The sequence below is a fragment of the Hylobates moloch genome, unplaced genomic scaffold (assembly GCF_009828535.3).
Source record: "Hylobates moloch isolate HMO894 unplaced genomic scaffold, HMol_V3 SCAFFOLD_7, whole genome shotgun sequence".
Classification (NCBI taxonomy): domain Eukaryota; kingdom Metazoa; phylum Chordata; class Mammalia; order Primates; family Hylobatidae; genus Hylobates; species Hylobates moloch.
The window spans coordinates 21,395,564-21,414,029 of NW_026652282.1; the positions used below are offsets into that span (position 1 = coordinate 21,395,564).

An 18,466-nucleotide genomic window follows, 5' to 3' on the forward strand; every position below is an offset into this window, starting at 1 on the left:
TAGGTTATTGGGAGTCCCTAGCAGGGAACATGGAGCTCACCTTTTTTGGGGAGCATCCTATGGGTGAAATATAGTAGCTGTGTAATAGTAAACTGTGATAGAGTTGGTATTTTTCAAAATATGGTCCATGGATAGAAGAAAGAGGGCCATACACTGTACTGTCTAAGTCAGGACACTTTTGAGAATGTAAAAGAGCACTATTAACAATTGTTTCTGTAAACCGTGTAAGCAGGTGTACACTGGCACTGTCCTGGGCAAACTGAGATGGCCTGGCCATGACCCACCCACAGCAGAACGACCTGAAATGCTGGCTTATGCAGATTCCTGGGCCCTACCTCAGCTCTTCTACTGATTGATTCTCTAGGGGGTAGTGGGAGGCCCAGGAATCTATATTGACAAATGCTCCAGGGGAATTGGTTTAAAAACTAACTTTGCAAGCTGCTGCCACACGGCATCTTCAGAAGACAAACAACTTGAGTTTTTCAATGGAAGTGCTATTGCTTCCATGGTCTTTTATAATGAACTGGGCAGCACCGACACCAGAACCCAGTGCCTCCAAAGACATTTGGCTGCAGTTAAGTGCTTCCCGAATAATTAACAGATGTAGTCCTCATGCTCTTTAGCAGTGTGTAATTCTTTTACTAAACATTTCATAGTGAAGAGGTGCCTTTTCATTTTTTAATTGGAGAGCCACATAACTGCTATCTTCCATGTTTAACGCTAAAAAACAAAAGTTCTCAAAAATTTGAGGCAAATGCCTTGGCTTTGAATGGTCCTTGGGGAGTGTTCATATCAGGAAATCACGTTTGTCTTTGTTCAGCTACCAATTATCTCTGTTAACTGTACCTTAGTTTCCTCATCTATAAAATTAGGGAGTTTCTGGGCAGAGTGGCTCATGCCTGTAATCCCAACATTTTGGGAGGTCAAGGCGAGAAGATCACTTGAGCTCAGGAGTTTGAGAACAGCCTGGGCAACATAGCGAAACCCCCATTTCTAGAAAAAAATACGAAAATTAGCCGGGTGTGGTGATGCACACCTGTAGGCCCAGCTACTCAGGATGCTGAAGCGGGAGGATTGCTTGAGCCTGGGAGGTCGAGGCTACAGTGAGCCATGATCACATAACTGCACTCCAGCCTGGGTGACAGAGTGAGACCCTGTCTCAAAAATGAATGAATGAATGAATGAATAAAATTAGGGAATTGGACTACATGGATTCCAGACTCCAGGTTTGATGTTTTGTGGCACTCTTTAAAAACCTAAAATGGGGCCGGGCGCGGTGGCTCAAGCCTGTAATCCCAGCACTTTGGGAGGCCGAGGCGGGCGGATCACGAGGTCAGGAGATCGAGACCATCCTGGCTAACACGGTGAAACCCCGTCTCTACTAAAAACACAAAAAATTAGCCGGGCGTGTTGGCGGGCGCCTGTATTCCGCAGGGAATGGGTGAACCGGGTGAGTTGCAGTGAGCCGAGTCCCGCCTGATCCAGCCTGGGGACAGAAAATCCGTCTCAAAAAAGTATATGGAATACAAGAGCAGTGACTCTTGAAATTGACAGTGGTTTTACTCAGAATTTTAGTATTATCCATCTGTATTTTACCAAAGGTCAGCTGCTGTGTTAAGACATCATTGATGACTTGGGAATCATATTTTCGTAGCAGCCACTCCTGCCCTGGTTTGAAATACATAAAGTATGTGCAGTTTAGGCTCACAAAGAGACTCTTTAACTCAAGATTGCACAGTTCCATGTAGCTGCCACAGAGCATCACACTTTAGTGTATATTTTTACTTCTTTGTCCTTCATTTCAAAATCCTTTCCAAATGACTTAATAATGCATGCTTACAAGTGATTATCTGCTGATATTTTCAGATATTTGCTTCATAATAACATACTTACACTTTGATCACATGAATAAATCATAAGGCATCATGTAGAAGGGGTTGCCTCTGGGAAGGGTTTCTGTAGACCACCATCCACCACTAGGACTCTCTGCAGTGCTGGAAATGTGCTACATCTGTGCTGTCCAATATGGCCACCACTAGCCACCTCAACAGTTAAAATGTGGCTAGTGCAGCTGAGGAACTGAATTTTACATTTTATTTAATTTTCTGAATTTAAATAGCCACATGTGGCTAGTGGCAACCATATTGGACAGCCATTTCATCTGTTGAATTATTTAAAATTAGCGTTGAGCACCCATTTTCACCAGTCACCAGGCTGGGTGCTTTACAGCAATTGTGTCATTTTTAAACGTTGGGGTTAAAATGAATCCTTTGTCAATGAATCCTTTGTCCTCTGCCCACTGATGACACTTTCATCAACATAATCATCTCTCTCTCTCCTTGGTTAAAAAAGATAAAATGATATTTAGACCATTTCCTAGTGTGGCCACATGGCAGATCAGTTCTCGTCTTTGCTACACAAGCCATTGACCATCTACCTCTTTGAATCCATTTACTTTTGGGCTTATTTTGTTCCCTGAACTGACGTATTACCATAGCCCAGAGGGTCTCAGTCTGGCTCCACTTCAGATCCATTAGAGGGGTGCTGGGGAGTCTTTTTTATGAGTTCCCTGGGAGATTCTAACATGCAACAGGGTTGAAAACCACTGATAAAGTTCAAGCTATAGACCAGTCATTGGGAAAAGCTAGAATGCTGGCTGCACCAAATCATGTCTCCCTGGCACAGAGCAGGCCTACGAGCTTTGCGACTTTCTTGATAATCTGCCTAATGGCAATTGGGAAATACTTAAAAAGGAGAAAGGGCTTTGTCAGTTTGGATTTGGGCCAACTAAGCAGTCTTGCCGTTTCCTTCTCTGCAAGAAACTCTTAAGTTAGGCAAATGCTACTCTTACATTCTCTGGCATACTTGTCCAAACAGTATTTGCAAGTCCTCAAACAAAATAAACATGTTAATGATTTCAACAACAGTGATGGATGCAGAAGCTTTCAACAGTTCCTTAGTGACAGCTTAATATAATAGTGTAATTATTTCTAAAGTTAGAGATAATTATTGTCACCTTAGCACAATAATTGGAATGGAGCTTCCTATATGAAAACTACTCTTCTCCTAGGGCTTCAATTGGTCATGAAATAACAGTTTATAAGGGTAAATAAATGCCCCATTATTCAGGTGAGGGAGGCCCATCAGGCACTCTGCAATCAAAGAATGTAGGAGAGACTGAGAAGGACCATCTCTTCCATCAAGCAGCCCTGTCCAATTAGGATCATTTAAACTATTCCATGCAAGGCCCTCACAAAACAGAACCTTACTGCCATTCATGGGCCTAGCTAAGGGATATCATTGTCAGTCTCCTCTTTTCAGCATATTCAGAGAATAGTTTCAAATGAATAGAAAATCTTTTAAAAATCTGGTTTTCCTATTTTCCCTCACTCTCAGAGTTGGTAATCTTTGTACTCAGGGACAGTTAGAGCACATCACCCCCAAAGAGATGAGTAAAATCATGTAAAATTAGTAAGTAAAATAATTGTAAGATTCTATTGGTAGAATCAGAAGTTTCAGTGGCCAGAAACATGGAGTTTTCCTTAAGAGCTCAGTAAAGTCAAAGATAGGGCCAGTCAGGAGACTGAGAGGCAGACTAGTAAACTGAAATTGGGGGCAAAGGGGCAGGGGTTGTGTCCCCTCTAGTCTTTGTGTCCGCAGCACCTAATGGCCCACTCAAGTGTTTGCTGAGTACTTCGGATGGAAATGTATGCCAGACCTTAAGTTAAAATGTGGATCAAAGGCCACGACTTTCAAAGGAAAATAAGTTACTCTACAATGGAGCATGGAGTAGCTTGAAAGTGTGTTGTGGATGAAAGTGATTCCTAGCTTAAACTGGCTGTGATCAGCATCCAAAGAACCAGAAAACAAAAACAAAAACAAAAAAAACAGAGGGCAAATAGGCAGGAAACAGATTGTGCCTGACAGCCAGAATCTGTACCCCTGGGTTTGTTTCAGTGGGAACATGTCCAATGGTCAAAGACTTTGGTTAGTTACCATTTTCACTTCTTGTTAGAGCCAAGTATGGATTGGAGGATATGTACAAGGAAATGGGGGGTGGGGTCCTTCAACTTCCTTCCCTACTGGCCATGGCTCTATGTTCATGAGTTGAGGTTTCAACACTTCCTCTCCTCATGGACCAGGGAGCATGTTTCTTTGGGTCAGATATCCCCATTATATCTATTCCATGCTTCTCGTGTGTGTGTGTGTGTGTGTGTGTGTGTGTGTGTGTGTGTGTGTGTGTGTTGTGTGTGTGTGTGTGTGTGTGTGTGTGTGTGTGTGTGTGTGTGTGTTTTAGACAGAATCTCGCTCTGTCTCTCAGGCTGGAGTGTAGTGGCACGATCTCGGCTCACTGCAACCTCCACCTCCCAGGTTCAAGCGATTCTCCTGTCTCAGCCTCCCGAGTAGCTGGGACTACAGGCGCATGCCACCACGCCTAATTTTTGTATTTTTAGTAGAGATGGTTTCAGCATGTTGGCCAGGCTGGTCTCGAACTCCTAACCTGATCCGCCCACCTCAGCCTCTCAAAGTGCTGGGATTACAGCCGTGAGCCACCATGCCTGGCCCATGCTTCTCTTGTGGATATCAAAACTCAAACATTTTAGCAAGGTCATCACTGGTAGCTGTTAAATAGGAACTTCGTTAAATAGGAATGGTAAAAAGAAGAAATTATCTCTATCTGTATGAGAGTTACTGCTCCTCAACTCTGTCAGGACTTGGGAAAAGATTCAAGGATTTGGGACCACTGTCCTCAGTCACCTTGGGTTAGAGAAAATAATGGTTCCCCAAAAATGTCCATATCCTAATCCTCAGAACCTAGGAATACGTTGTATTACATACGAAGAAGTAATTAAAGTTGCTGATGACCTGAAAATAGGGAAATGCTCCTGGGGTTATCTGGATAGGCCCAATGTGATTACAAGGGCTCTTATAAGAGGAGGAGGCAGAAGAAGAGTCAGTGTCAGAGTGATGTGACATGAGAAAGACTGGACTGGCTACTGCTGGCTTTGAAGATGTTAGGAGGCCATGAGCCAAGAAATGCAGGTAACCTCTAGAAGCTGGAAAGGGCAAGAAAATAGATTCTCCCCTAGAGCCTCCAGACAGGAACAGCTGCCACCTGCCAACACCTTAATTTTAGCCCAGTAAAACTCATTTTGGACTTCTGACCTTCAGGACTGTAATTTAAAATTTGTGTTGTCTTAAGCCTCTGTGTTTGTTGTAATTTGTTACAGCAGTAGGAGACGAATACCTCTTCTACTTCTTTCATCTATCATTAATCCCTGGGTACCAGATACAGAAACAAATAGAAAAAGAATCAGTGACTCAGTGGTGTTAAGGTGGATCTGTGATCAGGCTGGTAAATGGCATTTTGTCAACATATTCCCAGTGGAACATGACTACCAAACAGATTAAAAAGACTGGCTATCTTCTCAAGCTATGTAATGGGTCATGTCCTGCTATGCACATGGCAGATGATGACAAGTTTTCTTTGGACTTGGACATTTTAGAGTGACAGGGATATTTGCAAGTATAGTCCGTTGAAAAGGTCCCTGTGGAAAGGGTAAAGTACTCCAACTCTTTCAAGTAGGGAATCATCAATTCTTTTTAAATTGAAGGTTACAGATCAAATATTTTACTTGTAGCTAATCCCTCCATCAGAACTCTTTATGAATAGAGTATAGGAAACTTGTAGCTTAATTATTTCACCTCCACTCAAGAAAGATTATAAAGTTAAGGAGAATAGAAATTGTTTATAGGTGAAGCCGGGTGTGGTGGCTCACACCTGTAAATCCCAGCATTTTGGGAGGCCGAGACAGGCAGATCACTTGAGGTCAAAAGTTCGAGACTGGCCTGGCCAACATGATAAAACCCCATCTCTACTAAAGATACAAAAAAATAAATAAATAAATAACCAGGCATGGTGGCGTGTGCCTGTAATCCTAGCTACTCGGGAGGCTGAGGCAGGAGAATCACTTGAACCCAGGAGGCGGAGGTTGCAGTGAGCCCAGATCCCACCACTGCACTCCAGCCTGTGTGACAGAGCTAGACTCTGTGTCAAAAAATAAAAATAAGAAAAGGTTGTTTCTAGGAACAGTACATGTCAACCCTGCTCTGAACATTTCTCCAAGTTTCTCATATTTTGGTCAACTGCAGCTGAAATTTAGTCAATATGGTGCCTTTTCTAGAATACAAATTATAGTAGTGTCAAAGACTAACACAAGGCTTCTATCAACTACAGATATTTGGGCTCTTAATGAGATCTTCAGATTTTACTGTTGATTGGTTTTTACTTGATGGTTTCTTAAAGAAGTTGATCACCAAGTATACTTTGATGCTTATGAACTGTCACACTCTGTCTCAAAATCATCTCTATGGGAGTCCTTTTAATCTAATAGTTCCTGCTGAATACCTGGAGAAGTCGCCTAAACATTCAACTCCAGTTACCAATGAAGACTCCAAGACAAGAGGACTGTGTGTGTGATATGTGTGGGAACTTTTTTGACAGTGTACCTTTTCCCCCAGGAATTATGTTCATTAAGAAAAGCTAATTCTCTTGGGGGCCAATATCAAGGTTCTTAAATATGGGTTTTATTACACCTTGTAACTGATTTTTTTCCCCTTGAGAACATGTCTGAGGCATCATGGAAGTCAAGAAAAAACTTGTAACTGTTGCTTGAAATACAACTTGTCAAGAATGCGTTTGATCTATGTGGCGAAACCAAATAATATGGTGTATGAATAGTAGGTATTCCATTTTTAAATTCATTCCCTTGCTGACTACCAGCCTGGCTTTATTTATTCTGGACCTGAGACTAATGTCAGAACTGTGGTCATTTCAAAAAGCTCAACCTCTCCAGCTGGAGTTAATGGAATCTCCTTAATTTGGCGAGTGGAGGGCACCAGCACAGTTCTCAGAATATTGACATCTGCCTTAGCTGTTGACATTTGGGATCCAGATTTAGTGCTTCCACCCCCATCTATCTGTGTCTAGCTGATCAAAGAAGCTTTTTTTCCCCAAAGATGGAAAAGTGGTTGAAATGGCCACTTCCCAAAGTTTAGGTACACTTGGGAAGCATTCCTTCAAGTGACAAGATGAAAAGTGGATGGAACTCTAGAGCCTTTTATCTTGATGCTAGAAGTGTGGAGGCTGAAGGCATGAAACCAGTCACCAATGCAGCTGTGGAGGCCCCAGGGGACTGGAAGACCACCACTCCGGTGAGAGTTCAGTACTTTCTCATGGTCGTTAGTGACAGCATCACAGCTGGTAGAAACTTAGGGCAATGCAGGCTGCCTCATACATGCAGAGACCTTTACAGGCAAAGGAGACCTTAGAAATAATTTCCTTGAGGCCAAAGAAGTGAAAAGGTTAGGACAAGGTCACAAAGTCAGTTAGCAGTGGAGCCTACAATGCAGGGTCCTGACTGGGTTCACCATGTGAGCTTCCCTCCACGTGGTGCTGTTCCTAACTAGCTTTCAAGTCAAATGTGGGGCCTTTGGCAACTCCAAAGCTTTGCCCTGCTCTGCACGGTGCAGAGTCACATCCTTCTGAAGTGCTGGGACCACAGCTGGGCAGAGCCAGCCAGTGGGCCAGGACAGCTGCTACAATGCCTGTATTTTTCCCCATTGAGCTAGAGTTCATAAATAGGAACACACAGCAGCACACTTTTAAGAAACATGACAATGACACACGAAAGTGCAATTCTGCATCCCTTTATTTATAAACGAGTTGAGAATGGTGTGGTCCATTTGAGAGCAAGAATGGGATAGGAGCAGGGGGGCAGGGGGCGCGCGGAGTTGGGGGAGGCTGATTCCAGTAGTTCGCGTTATTCAGCACCAGAGCAAATGCTTGGGCATAAGGTCGTGCTTTAACCCAGACAGGTCTTGTCTTATATGTACAGCATAGTCTTAAGTATGTATGCTCTACTTATGGCTTTGTCCCTGGACACATTGCAGTGACACAACAGAAGAAAACTAGAAAGAAGTCTAGAGAGGAGAAGTTGCAAATGCCTCATGAGCTATTTCTTTTTTAAAAATCTGATGGCCAAGACTAGTGCTGAACGGATGCCTAAGAAACAGGCACATCTCTGCTAGAGACGGGCTCATCTGCTTCAGCTGAGCCAGTGACACCGTCTCGCATCTCTCCCTGGGGTATGACTAGATGCTAAAATAAGTACTGAAGACGGAGAGAAAATAAATCCGTGCTCTTCCTGTCCCTCCCTCAGGGGGTGAAATCATAGTATCTAGTAGCCTAAGAGCAAAACTGAAATCCCTAAGCTGTGTCTCTTCCACTCAGACCAGGTTAGAAGCCAGGCCAATGTCTCGTGTCCTGCTCCTCTTGAGCCTGGCGTTTCTTTGCCTTGGTAAGGTCCTGACACACAGGAGCATGCTTGCCAGAAGCAAGTCATTCAGTGTGACTTGTGGCACAGCAATCCCACCCTTGTTTCTTAGCTGGTGGAGGGGTGACCAGTTCATTTTAGGGTCCCCATAAGCAGCTAATGTGGAAGTGCTGAAATGAAGCAACCAGAGAGGCAGGGACCCCACATCCTGCATGGGCATTTGCTAACCTTGGTTGTGCGTAAAAGGAACCCTTCCCTCTTCACCTGTCGGGGTGAGTTAACACTTGAAAGGGAGCAGAAAATCGGCTGGATGCTGTGGCTCATGCCCGTAATCCCAGCACTTTGGGAGGCCGAGGCGGGTGAATCACCTGAGGTCAGGAATTTGAGACCAGCCTGGCCAACATGGTGAAACTCCTTCTCTACTAAACATACAAAAATTAGCTGGGCGTCGTGGCAGGTGCCTGTACTCCCAGCTACTTGGGAGGCTGAGGCAGAAGAACCCCTTGAACCTGGGAGGTGGAGGCTGCAGTGAGCCGAGATTGCGCCACTGCACTCCAGCCTGAGCAACAAGAGCAAAACTCCGTCTCAAAAAAAAAAAAAGAAAAGAAAGAAGAAAGAAAGAAAGAAGGAAGAAAGAGAAAAAGAAGAAAAGAAAGAAAGAAGAAAGGAAAAGAAAGAAAGAAGAAAGAAGAAAAGAAAGAAAGAAGAAAGAAAGAAAGAAGAAAGAAAGAAGAGGAAAATCACTACCTTCCCGCTCCCCTACAACTTCAGTCCCACTTTCTCCCATCTTCATAAGCTGCCCCCTTCTGCAGTCCTAAGTTGCTATCCTCTAGCCCTCAGTCTGAAGCTTCCTTTCCTCACTGGGGCAAAAAGAATCTCTTTCCTTGCTTTGCGTCATTCCTGCTTACCCCTCCAAGCTTGGGGCATATTTCTCATTCCAGCCTTAACTCACTCTTGGCCATTACAGTTGACCAGCTGGCCCTAACAAAGTACAACCCGGTCTCCGCCTGGGAGCAGGGAGGTGGTGTGGGGGTAGGGGCTGGGAGAGACTGAGAGATGGCCAAAAAGTATCAAAAGTTGGGTTGCAGAATCCTCCCCATTCCTTCTCAGTAGATTTGCAGCCTCAAGAGGGTGGAATGGGGAAGCTCACTGCAGGTTAGGAGGGTGAGATTTAGAACCCATTTGTGTGTGGTTTGGGCTCATCCCTGGAATAGGCATTGGTTATTTCCCATAATTGGCAGCAATGGTGACATTATCTGATGAGTCACGTAAGTGGCACCTGTCAGTATGGCGTGTAAGGCCTGCAAATGTATAGTCAGCCTGATACACTATTTGCTCCAGAGTGTAGGATTCAGGTAAAAGTGAATCTATCTGCCCTGGGCCATGGAGTAGGGGCACAAAGGCCTTCCCAAGAGAGTCTCACCTATAAAGTGAGGTCCTGAAATGGTTTTATGAGAGCAGATTTTCTTTATCCTCCTTTCCTCCCTCCAGGAACTTCTTTCCTCCTTTTCTCTTCCCTTGTTCCCACCACCTTCCCTTGCCTGGCTGGCCTCATCCTTCACTGCTACAAGTACCAACTAACTCAAATGGTGGGCAGACTTGCATGGTTTGACCTGAGTGCGTGATGGAAGACAGAGACCAAATGGAAGAATGAGGCCCTTGTCCCTCTCTGAAGAGCAATATTCTGGGTGGCCCTTGACCGCAAAAAGAAGTTTTCTTCTTCACATACCATGTTCCTGCCAGCCCTCTGTCCCATATGAGTGCTTCCCAGAGTCCTGGAGAAGGAAAGTACCAAGAACAAAGAGGTTCCAAGCCAGCTCACCCTCATAGTTTTGCTTCCCAGCAGACAGCACTCATCTCCAGGTGGATAGGGAGGTAGTTCAACCCCAACACGAAGGGGAAAGACATGCCGCCTTCCTTCATTGGTTGCCCCCTTGTCACCTAGACGGCTGGTTCCCAAGGCCTCTGAAAAGGGGTATTTCTATCACAAGAGATTCTGGGCTCTGCCTACAAGTTGCTGGTTTGGGCCTCCATTCAGTCAGACCCCAGCTCTGTGTCTGACTTTACTGGCATACCCATACAATAACTCAGTTTGGTTCTATACCTTAACTCTCCCTGCTCATTTCACACAGGTGACTAAGGAGCAGGAACTTTGGACAACTCAGTAGGAACACTTAAGAGTCCTCATCCTACTTGGCAAACCTAGGGCCAGAGATAATGGTGATACTACCTAGACCATTCAGATGCTGAGATCACAAGTGAGCCCACAGTTCTCTGTAAAAAGTCTTCAGAGTTCTCCTTCACCCAAAAATGTTATAGGAGGCCACGAGAACAACATACTAATTTCCTGGTTGGGATGAAACGTTTCCACAGGAATCTGCAATGAGCTTGACAAAGTGCCCAAGTCACAAGAGAACAGATGGTTCTTGAGACCAAGGATTTCAGAGGAGTATTACAGTGGAGTGCAGGAGTGGGGTCTATTATAAAATGCCACCACTATATACTCATATTGCACATGGGATACACCCGGGGATGGCATATTGGAGCATATATAGAACAGATACGTGCAGGTAGCACCCCCTATTGGTATACTATGTTTGATACCTCAAACTGTTACTTGAGGTCTATGAAACTGTTAACTGGTCAGAAATGGGAAAAGCCATTCCATAATAGCATCCTTTAAGGAGAAGCTTCAGGTGACATTTCTTGTCTGCTAAACCTGGAGCCAAAGCGAAGCAGCTCCTCTTTTTTTATATATTAGGAAGTTTTTCTTTGTTGCAGTTCCCACGGATTAAGGTAATTTCTGCAAAACAATGAAGTCAAACCAGTGATGAGAAAGTACAACCAGGAGCACATCAGGCCTTACGTGGAGTTCTTGACAAAACTGTCCTTTGAATAAAAAGTTAAGGTTCACACTAGATGACCTTTTATAACCAGCCTAAAGCAAGGCTTTGTCTATGAGCCACATTCATGGAACTGGAAGGAGCTGATGCGTTCCAACATCAGGTCTCAGTGGCTGGACTGAGGAGGTTGGAATCTGTCTTTATCTCGACTATTTCAGAAGCACTTTGCCACCTCTATTGGAAACAATTTTATTCTGGCAGAGCTGGGGTGGTGGGAGGCAACGTGCAGGACCCTTACGGAAGCAGAAGTAGCAGGCTGAGGGAACAGCCGCTTCCACAGGTGGTTTACTTGGTGGGGGTGGTGGAAGGACCAAAGCAGAAGTCACCCCATCAGTGCAAGTCTCTCTAGGGAACTCTGCATCCTTCTTTAGCAAGGTTAGAGTGACTCTAGATGACGCTAAGGTTTGTGTAGTTTGTCCAGCTCGAAATCTCCGCACCTCACCCAACTCTTGAGCTGTATGGAGAGTGAGAGAGAACTGGTCCCAAGACCTTCCCTTAGCAGAGTTCAGGGTCTCTCTGTTGAGCTGCAGCTCCTGTGACTATTACCCTTCAAACACCACCCAGGCCACTCTGTGACCCTCGCCCTCCTCCCCATCCTGCGTGGTGCGGCTCTTGCCTCCCAGCAGCCTCTACTTCTCATCCTCATCCCCCTCGCTCATGCTGCTGATAGAGGCTGAAGCTGCTTTGGGTGAGGAAGGGGGTGAGGTTTTGAGTGGAAGCCATGAGAAGGTGGGCGATGGGGAGCGGGAAGGGGACCGGCTCCGGGTTGGGCTGCTCACAGGGCTCTGCTTCGGGGATAAGGCCTGCAGCATCCGGCTACTCCTCTCCTGGAACATCTGCTTCTGAAGAGAAATTGGAGAGAAGGCATCTGTTAACTTCACAACCTGAGGCAGCAGCAAAACAAAAAGGTAAAGCAGGCAGGAGAGCCACTACCCCAAAACTCCTGAGCCCACAAACCTACACTTGGACCACATCCCATGTTGTCCAAGACTATGTATAGTAAGGAACTGAGTGACATTCAGGGGTAGTGACAGAAGATTACAGTCACCACTGGTTTGGTTTTTCTCTCTCTCTCTTTTTTTTTTTTTTGAGAGAGAGTCTCGCTCTGTCACCCAGGCTGGAGTGCAGTGGCATGATCTTGGCTCACTGCAACCTCAGCCTCACAGGTTCAAGCAATTCTCCTGCCTCAGCCTCCCAAGTAGCTGGGATTACAGGCACCCGCCACCATGCCTGGCTAATTTTGTATTTTTAGTAGAAACGGGGTTCACCATGTTGGTCAGGCTGGTCTTGAACTCCTGACCTCAGGTGATGCACCCACCTCAGCCTCCTAAAGTGCTGGGATTACAGGGGTGAGCCACCGTGCCTGGCTACCGCTGGTTCTTAACACTCTTTCCTTCTTCCCTTTTTTTCTTCCACCTACAAAATTTAACTGAGTGTCTCTGACTAGCCAGGCAAGTAGTCATGATCTACGGACTGGAGGGGTGGCAGAAAACAAAACCCCTGACCTCATACCCTCACAGATATGAGGAGGAATCACACAATAAACAAAATATGGTATGTCAGATGGATCTGTGGTCTGTGAGAATAAGAGGGCGAGGGGATAGCAAGTGGGGCTGGGAGCAGGGCAGCTGCGATTGCAAACAGGGTGCTTGGGAAAGGCCCCACTGAGAAAACGCTTCTTGAGTGAAGAACCTGGAAGAGATAAGGGGAGGGACCAGGTGAATGGAAATCAGAGGGCGGAGCATTCCAGACAGAGCACCCCAAGAAAGGAGCATGGAACGCACACCCAGGAAGTGCAAGCAGGGCACCGCAGCTGCCTTGAGGGCTGATGGGTGGGGAGGAGCTGAGGGAGGGGGTCGGGAAGAGGTCGCCAAGGAAGGCACAGAGGGCTGTGCCACGGAGGGCCTTGGCAGCCATTGTGAGAACTCTGCCTTTCAGTCTGAGGGGACCCACGCAACAGGTCCCAGGAGAGGAGGAGGCCATCATGGCAGTGTGAAGCGAGCTGGTGGGGAAGGGAGATGGGGAGGCACTGCGGGAGATCAGGCCAGAGACATATTAGGCGGCGGTTTCATGTACAGTCTCCTCTGAGAAGAGAAACCGCTGGAGAGTTCTGAGCAAAGGATTAACAATCTGTTGCTTGTTTTCAAAAGACCATTCTGACTGCTGTGTTGGGAACAGACGGCAGTGAGGCGGGGGCAGGAGCAGGGAGCCCAGTTATGAGCCCGTTGCAATAAGAATCCAAGGCCAGGTGTGGTGGCTTATGCCTGTAACCCCAACACTTTTGAAGGCCAAGTTGGGCAGATCATTTGAGGTCAGAAGTTTGAGACCAGCCTGGCCAACATGATGAAACTTTGTCTCTACTAGAAATACAAAAAAATTAGCTGGGCATGGTGGTGGGCACCTGTAATCCCAGCTACTGGGGAGGCCGATGCAGGAGAATCACTTGAACCCAGAAGGCGGAGGTTGCAGTGAGCCGAGATGGCGCCACTGTACTCCAGCCTGGGCAACAGAGTGAGACTCCGTCTCAAGAGAGAAAAAAAAAAAACCCAAGATGGTGATGGAGCCTGGCCTGGCCCAGGATGACGGCAGTGTGGTGAAAAATGGCAGGATTCCTAGTATATTTTCCCCCATATTTTTACTGAGGTATAATAAACTCACCCTTTTTAGCGTACAGTTCTGTTAGGGTTTTTTTTGTTTTTGTTTTGTTTTGTTTTGTTTTTTTTGACAGAGTCTTGCTCTGTCGTCCAGGCTGGAGTGCAGTGGCGCCATCTTGGTTCACTGCAAGCTCCGCCTCCTGGGTTCACACCATTCTCCTGCCTCAGCCTCCCGAGTAGCTGGGACTACAGGTGCCCGCCACCCGGCCTGGCTAATTTTTTGTATTTTTAGTAGAGACGGGGTTTCACCATGTTAGCCAGGCTGGTCTCGATCTCCTGACCTCGTGATCCACCTGCTTCGGCCTCCCAAAGTGCTGGGATTACAGGTGTGAGCCACTGCGCTCGGCCAGTTCTGTGAGTTTTGACAATGCATACAGTTGAGTGACCACCACTGCAATCAAGGCATAGGAGGGTCCCATCAGCTCCCAAATTCCCTCATGACCCTTTGGAATCTCCCCTCCCCCAGCCACTGGCAACAGATGTTTTCTGTCCCTACAGTTGTGCCTTTTCTAGAATGTCATCAAAATGGAATCCTACAGTATGTGGTCTGGCTATGTTTTCATGGTAGAGCTAACGGGACTCACTGACAGATGGGACATGGGGTGTGGGAGGAACGGGAATCAAGTGACTCCAGTCTCGGGCCCGAGAAATTGGAAAGCAGTGATGCCATTTCCCAGTTTGGGGAAGACTGTGGAGTGGGAGAAGCTTTCGGTGGTTAAGATCAGTTTACCACTTTGGGACCTCATGTGATGGTTGCTGGGTGCTTTCAGAATTGAGCCCTTCCCTGATGCTCCCCACCGGGCCCCCAGTGCTTCCAGCCTACTGTGCCTGCTGCCTGCTGCTCAGCCTCCCAGATGCTGCATCCCACCAACTTCTGAGCATCCTGCCTGTGCTGCCTGGGGTCTTTCAATTGCTCACATTTGAGTCTTAGCCCCCAGCCACTTAGTTCAATCCTTTGATACAAAACTGGCCCTGAAAGCCAATTCTCCTATTTACCATCTTAGGCTTTGCTTGTCCTTTGGGTTATTCATTTTACAAACCGTTACAGAGATCTTCTGGGGACCAGGTGCTACACAGGAGGAAGTGGGGGGAAGACGAGGGTAAGAGGTGGTCATGTCTCAGCTGGGTCTTTGATAATGCCCAGGAAGAGGTGGATGGAGATGGGGAGTGGGTCCATGGGGGCTAGTAGAGGATGGCCTTTCTAAGCAGAGCACGCTAAGTAAGGAGTACTAAGTCTAAGTTGCTTAGTGTGGCCAGAACCCCACATGCCCATGGGGTGGCAATGGTCTGGACCTAGAGCACCACAAGGAGACTGGATTTCCTACTCAAGAACCCCAGAAAGATTTTAATCAAGGGCGGAGTCTGATCAGATCTGTGTTTTAGAAATACCTTTGGGTGTCAGCATTAAAAGCAAAGAAAGAAACCATAAAGGAAAACATTGACATTTGACTACACAAAATTTTAAGACTTCTGTACCTCAAAAAAAGAAAAAACCACCATGAAATAAGACAAAAGGCAAAAAATAGTGGAATTTTTTGCAACGTTTACCTACAAATGATAGATCTCGGTATATAGACAGAGCTTATAAATCAAAAAGAAGAAGGTGAAAAGCTTAGTAGAAAAATGAGCATATGGCCTGCATAGACAAGTCACAAGAGAAGTTTGCAAATGAGCTAGAAAAACTGTTCAGCATCACTAGTAGTCGAACAAATGCAAATGGCTGAAATAAGATATATTTTATATATCAGATTGCTAAAGTTTTAAAAATTTGTTACAGCTAGTGAGGGCTCAGGAAAAGGGCTACCCTCATGTTACTGCTGGTAAGAGGATAAAATAGCAACGCCTTTCTGAGGGGTAATTTGGCAATAGATGCAAAAACTTCTATTTTCTGAGGAGATAATCAGAGATGTAAGTAAATCTTTATTGTGTATAATGGATATTCAATGCAGTGTATAACACACAACACTGCAAATTCTCTAACTAGGTTAGAGAAACCTGTACAACTCCAAGATGATATAATAAGCAGATGAGGAGAATCGGGTTCTTAAATAATATTCCATCATGTGAGAAAACACTCATGAGCAACTGCAAAGCCAAAATGATTTTAGAACACTACGTTCTGCATGATCTCAAGTTTGTAGAAGGAATGTACATATACGGAGATGGGAAACAGATGGGAGTGATAACCCGAAATGTTAACAGAGAGACTGCTGTGGATGATGAGACTGCGAGTGATTTTCAGTCCCTTCTTTACTTTCTAATAGTTATATAATGAATATATATTACTTTTACCATAAAAAAGCATCACAGTAGGAAGAAAGAACTCATGTAACCCATGCAAGGAGATCAGGCTGAAAGGCAGATGTTACAATAATGACATTGGTAAGGAACTATTAAGGCCACAGGCACATCACCAATAGCACTGCCTGCCCCCAACACTCATTTTTCCTTTCTAAGCTCTAGCCCCTTACTTTGTAGAGTCCCAAGTTTCCTCTAGCAGATATAATAGATGATGGCTGAGTGCTCAGGTCTTTTCCAGATTTAAAATTCCACACGTCTGCTAATATACCAATTATTTACCTTCCATTAAGGCACTGACAATTCTGCCAAAAGATATCAAGCCCCCCTCAAAGTCAAACAGCAAAAAAAAGGTGCAGTACAACAGCACTCCCTTAGATTAAACCCATTTATGAGACAAAATCAAATGCCATAAGGATTGGGTGGTCTATTATTAACAGCAACATTTAAAAACATTCTTGAACTTCTAGCAGGCACTTTAAAATATGTGTTTTTATTACTGTAATCTTTAAGTATATTTTCTGTGGCAGCCATTAGCCCTCCTGCTGTTAATGGATTGTCAGGATTTCCATTAGAAGTTCACTTTCTAAGAAATCTACGACTTGTCTACTATAGTTTGAATCAAGCTCATAGCTGAGAACATTCTGCCTGAGGGGATGAAAGAACTTGAATCTTTAATGATAAACAACGGTGTCACACTTCATAAAATGCAATATCCATGCAAAATAACTCCCAGCCTCAATTTGCCAGCTCTCTGATCTGTTTCTGGTGCATTTTGAAGGGTGGTTCCCTTGCAAAGGAGTGGAATTCAATACAGTCAGGAGAAAGTTTGTAATGAGCTTCCTGGGAAGAAAAGCACTTTAGAAATATAACAAATAAGGAAGAGCATGCATGGCATTTTCCAAGAGTAAAGGTATTTAAATTCAGACTCTCACTGTATTAAGACGTTTCCATTTATAAAGTTTTCCCCCAAGAAAATAATCCCATTTATAGTCCTGTCCATACGAAAGTAGTTTTCTATTTCTCTCCTATGAAGTTTTCCCTTTTAAGAAGTACTTAACATCGGCCGGGTGCGGTGGCTCACGCCTGTTATTCCAGCACTTTAGGAGGCTGAGGCGGGCGGATCATGAGTTCAAGAGCTCGAGAGCAACCTGGCTAACATGGTGAAACCCTGTCTCTACTAAAAATACAAAAATTACCTGGGCATGGTGGTGGGTGTCTGTAATCCTAACTACTCGGGAGGCTGAGGCAGGAGAATCGCTTGAATCCAGGAGGCGGAGGTTGCAGTGAGGCGAGATCATGCCATTGCACTCCGGCCTGGGCAACAGAGCGAGACCCCATCTCAAAAAAACAAAAACAAACAAAAAACCGGAAGTACTTAACATCTAGTGGGACAATAAATGTCTTGACAAATGCCTTTAAAGCTTTCAGTATTTCAGATATATTCTGGTTTTTCTGCCAAAAAGAAATGAAAAAGTTCCTAGTACGATCTGGTTTGGTTTGGCCCTTGGGTAAGCAAGATGAAACTCAAGGAGAGAAAAGGGTCCATGCTTCAGTTCTGGCCAAATCAATAACAACTAACCCTTACACAGTGCCCGACACGGGTGCCAGGCACTGCTCTAAGGGCGTTGAAGTGTGAGCCAGGCTGGGTGCGGTGGCTCATGCCTATAATCCCAACACTTTGGGAGGCTGAGGTGGGAGGACTGCTTGAGGCCAGGAGTTCGAGATCAGCCTGGGCAACATAGTGAGACCCCCATCTCTACAAACAATTTTGAAAAACTTAGCTGGGCGTGGTGGTTTGCACCTGTAGTCCCAGGTACTCAGGTTGAGTGGGGAGAGGGCTTAGGTGGGAAGATCGCTTGAGCCTGGGAGTTCAAGGTTGCAGTGACCCATGATCGTGCCACTACATTCTAGCCTGGGCAACAAAGCAAGACCCTGTCTCAAAAAACATAAATTTTAAAAATGAAGTATGAACCAATGTAATCCTCGCAACAGCCCTATGTGGCAGCTATGTTTACTTTCCCCATTTACTGATGCTATGACTAAGTCCCAGAGAGGCAAATGAACTTGCCTTAAGCCACCTAGCCAGAGAGTGACCCCCTGCTTATGACCACCTCTCTTGTAATTAGCCAGTTGCATAGTAAGAAACTTTTCATGTTTGTTCACATTTTATTTGTACCTTTGTTTAAGGATAAAAATTTTAGGCCAGGCACGGTGGCTCATGCCTATAATCCCAGCACTATGGGAGGCCGAGGTGGGTGGATCACTTGAGGTC

General features: G+C 45.3%; 1 protein-coding gene across 4 annotated transcripts in view; it reads right to left on the reverse strand.

Annotated features, from left to right (window-relative positions):
- Positions 1-7,694: 7,694 nt before the first annotated feature.
- PCYT1B (phosphate cytidylyltransferase 1B, choline) overlaps positions 7,695-18,466 on the reverse strand; it is a 115,971-nt gene continuing 105,199 nt past the window's right edge. For 3 of the 4 annotated variants that reach the window (XM_032756698.2, XM_032756697.1, XM_058441691.1), the window contains exon 8: positions 7,695-12,081. In XM_032756698.2, coding sequence (XP_032612589.1) covers positions 11,869-12,081 — 213 coding nt within the window. In that variant the 3' untranslated portion in view covers positions 7,695-11,868. The remainder of the gene's footprint in view (positions 12,082-18,466) is intronic. The other variant, XM_032756699.1, reaches the window with a different exon arrangement.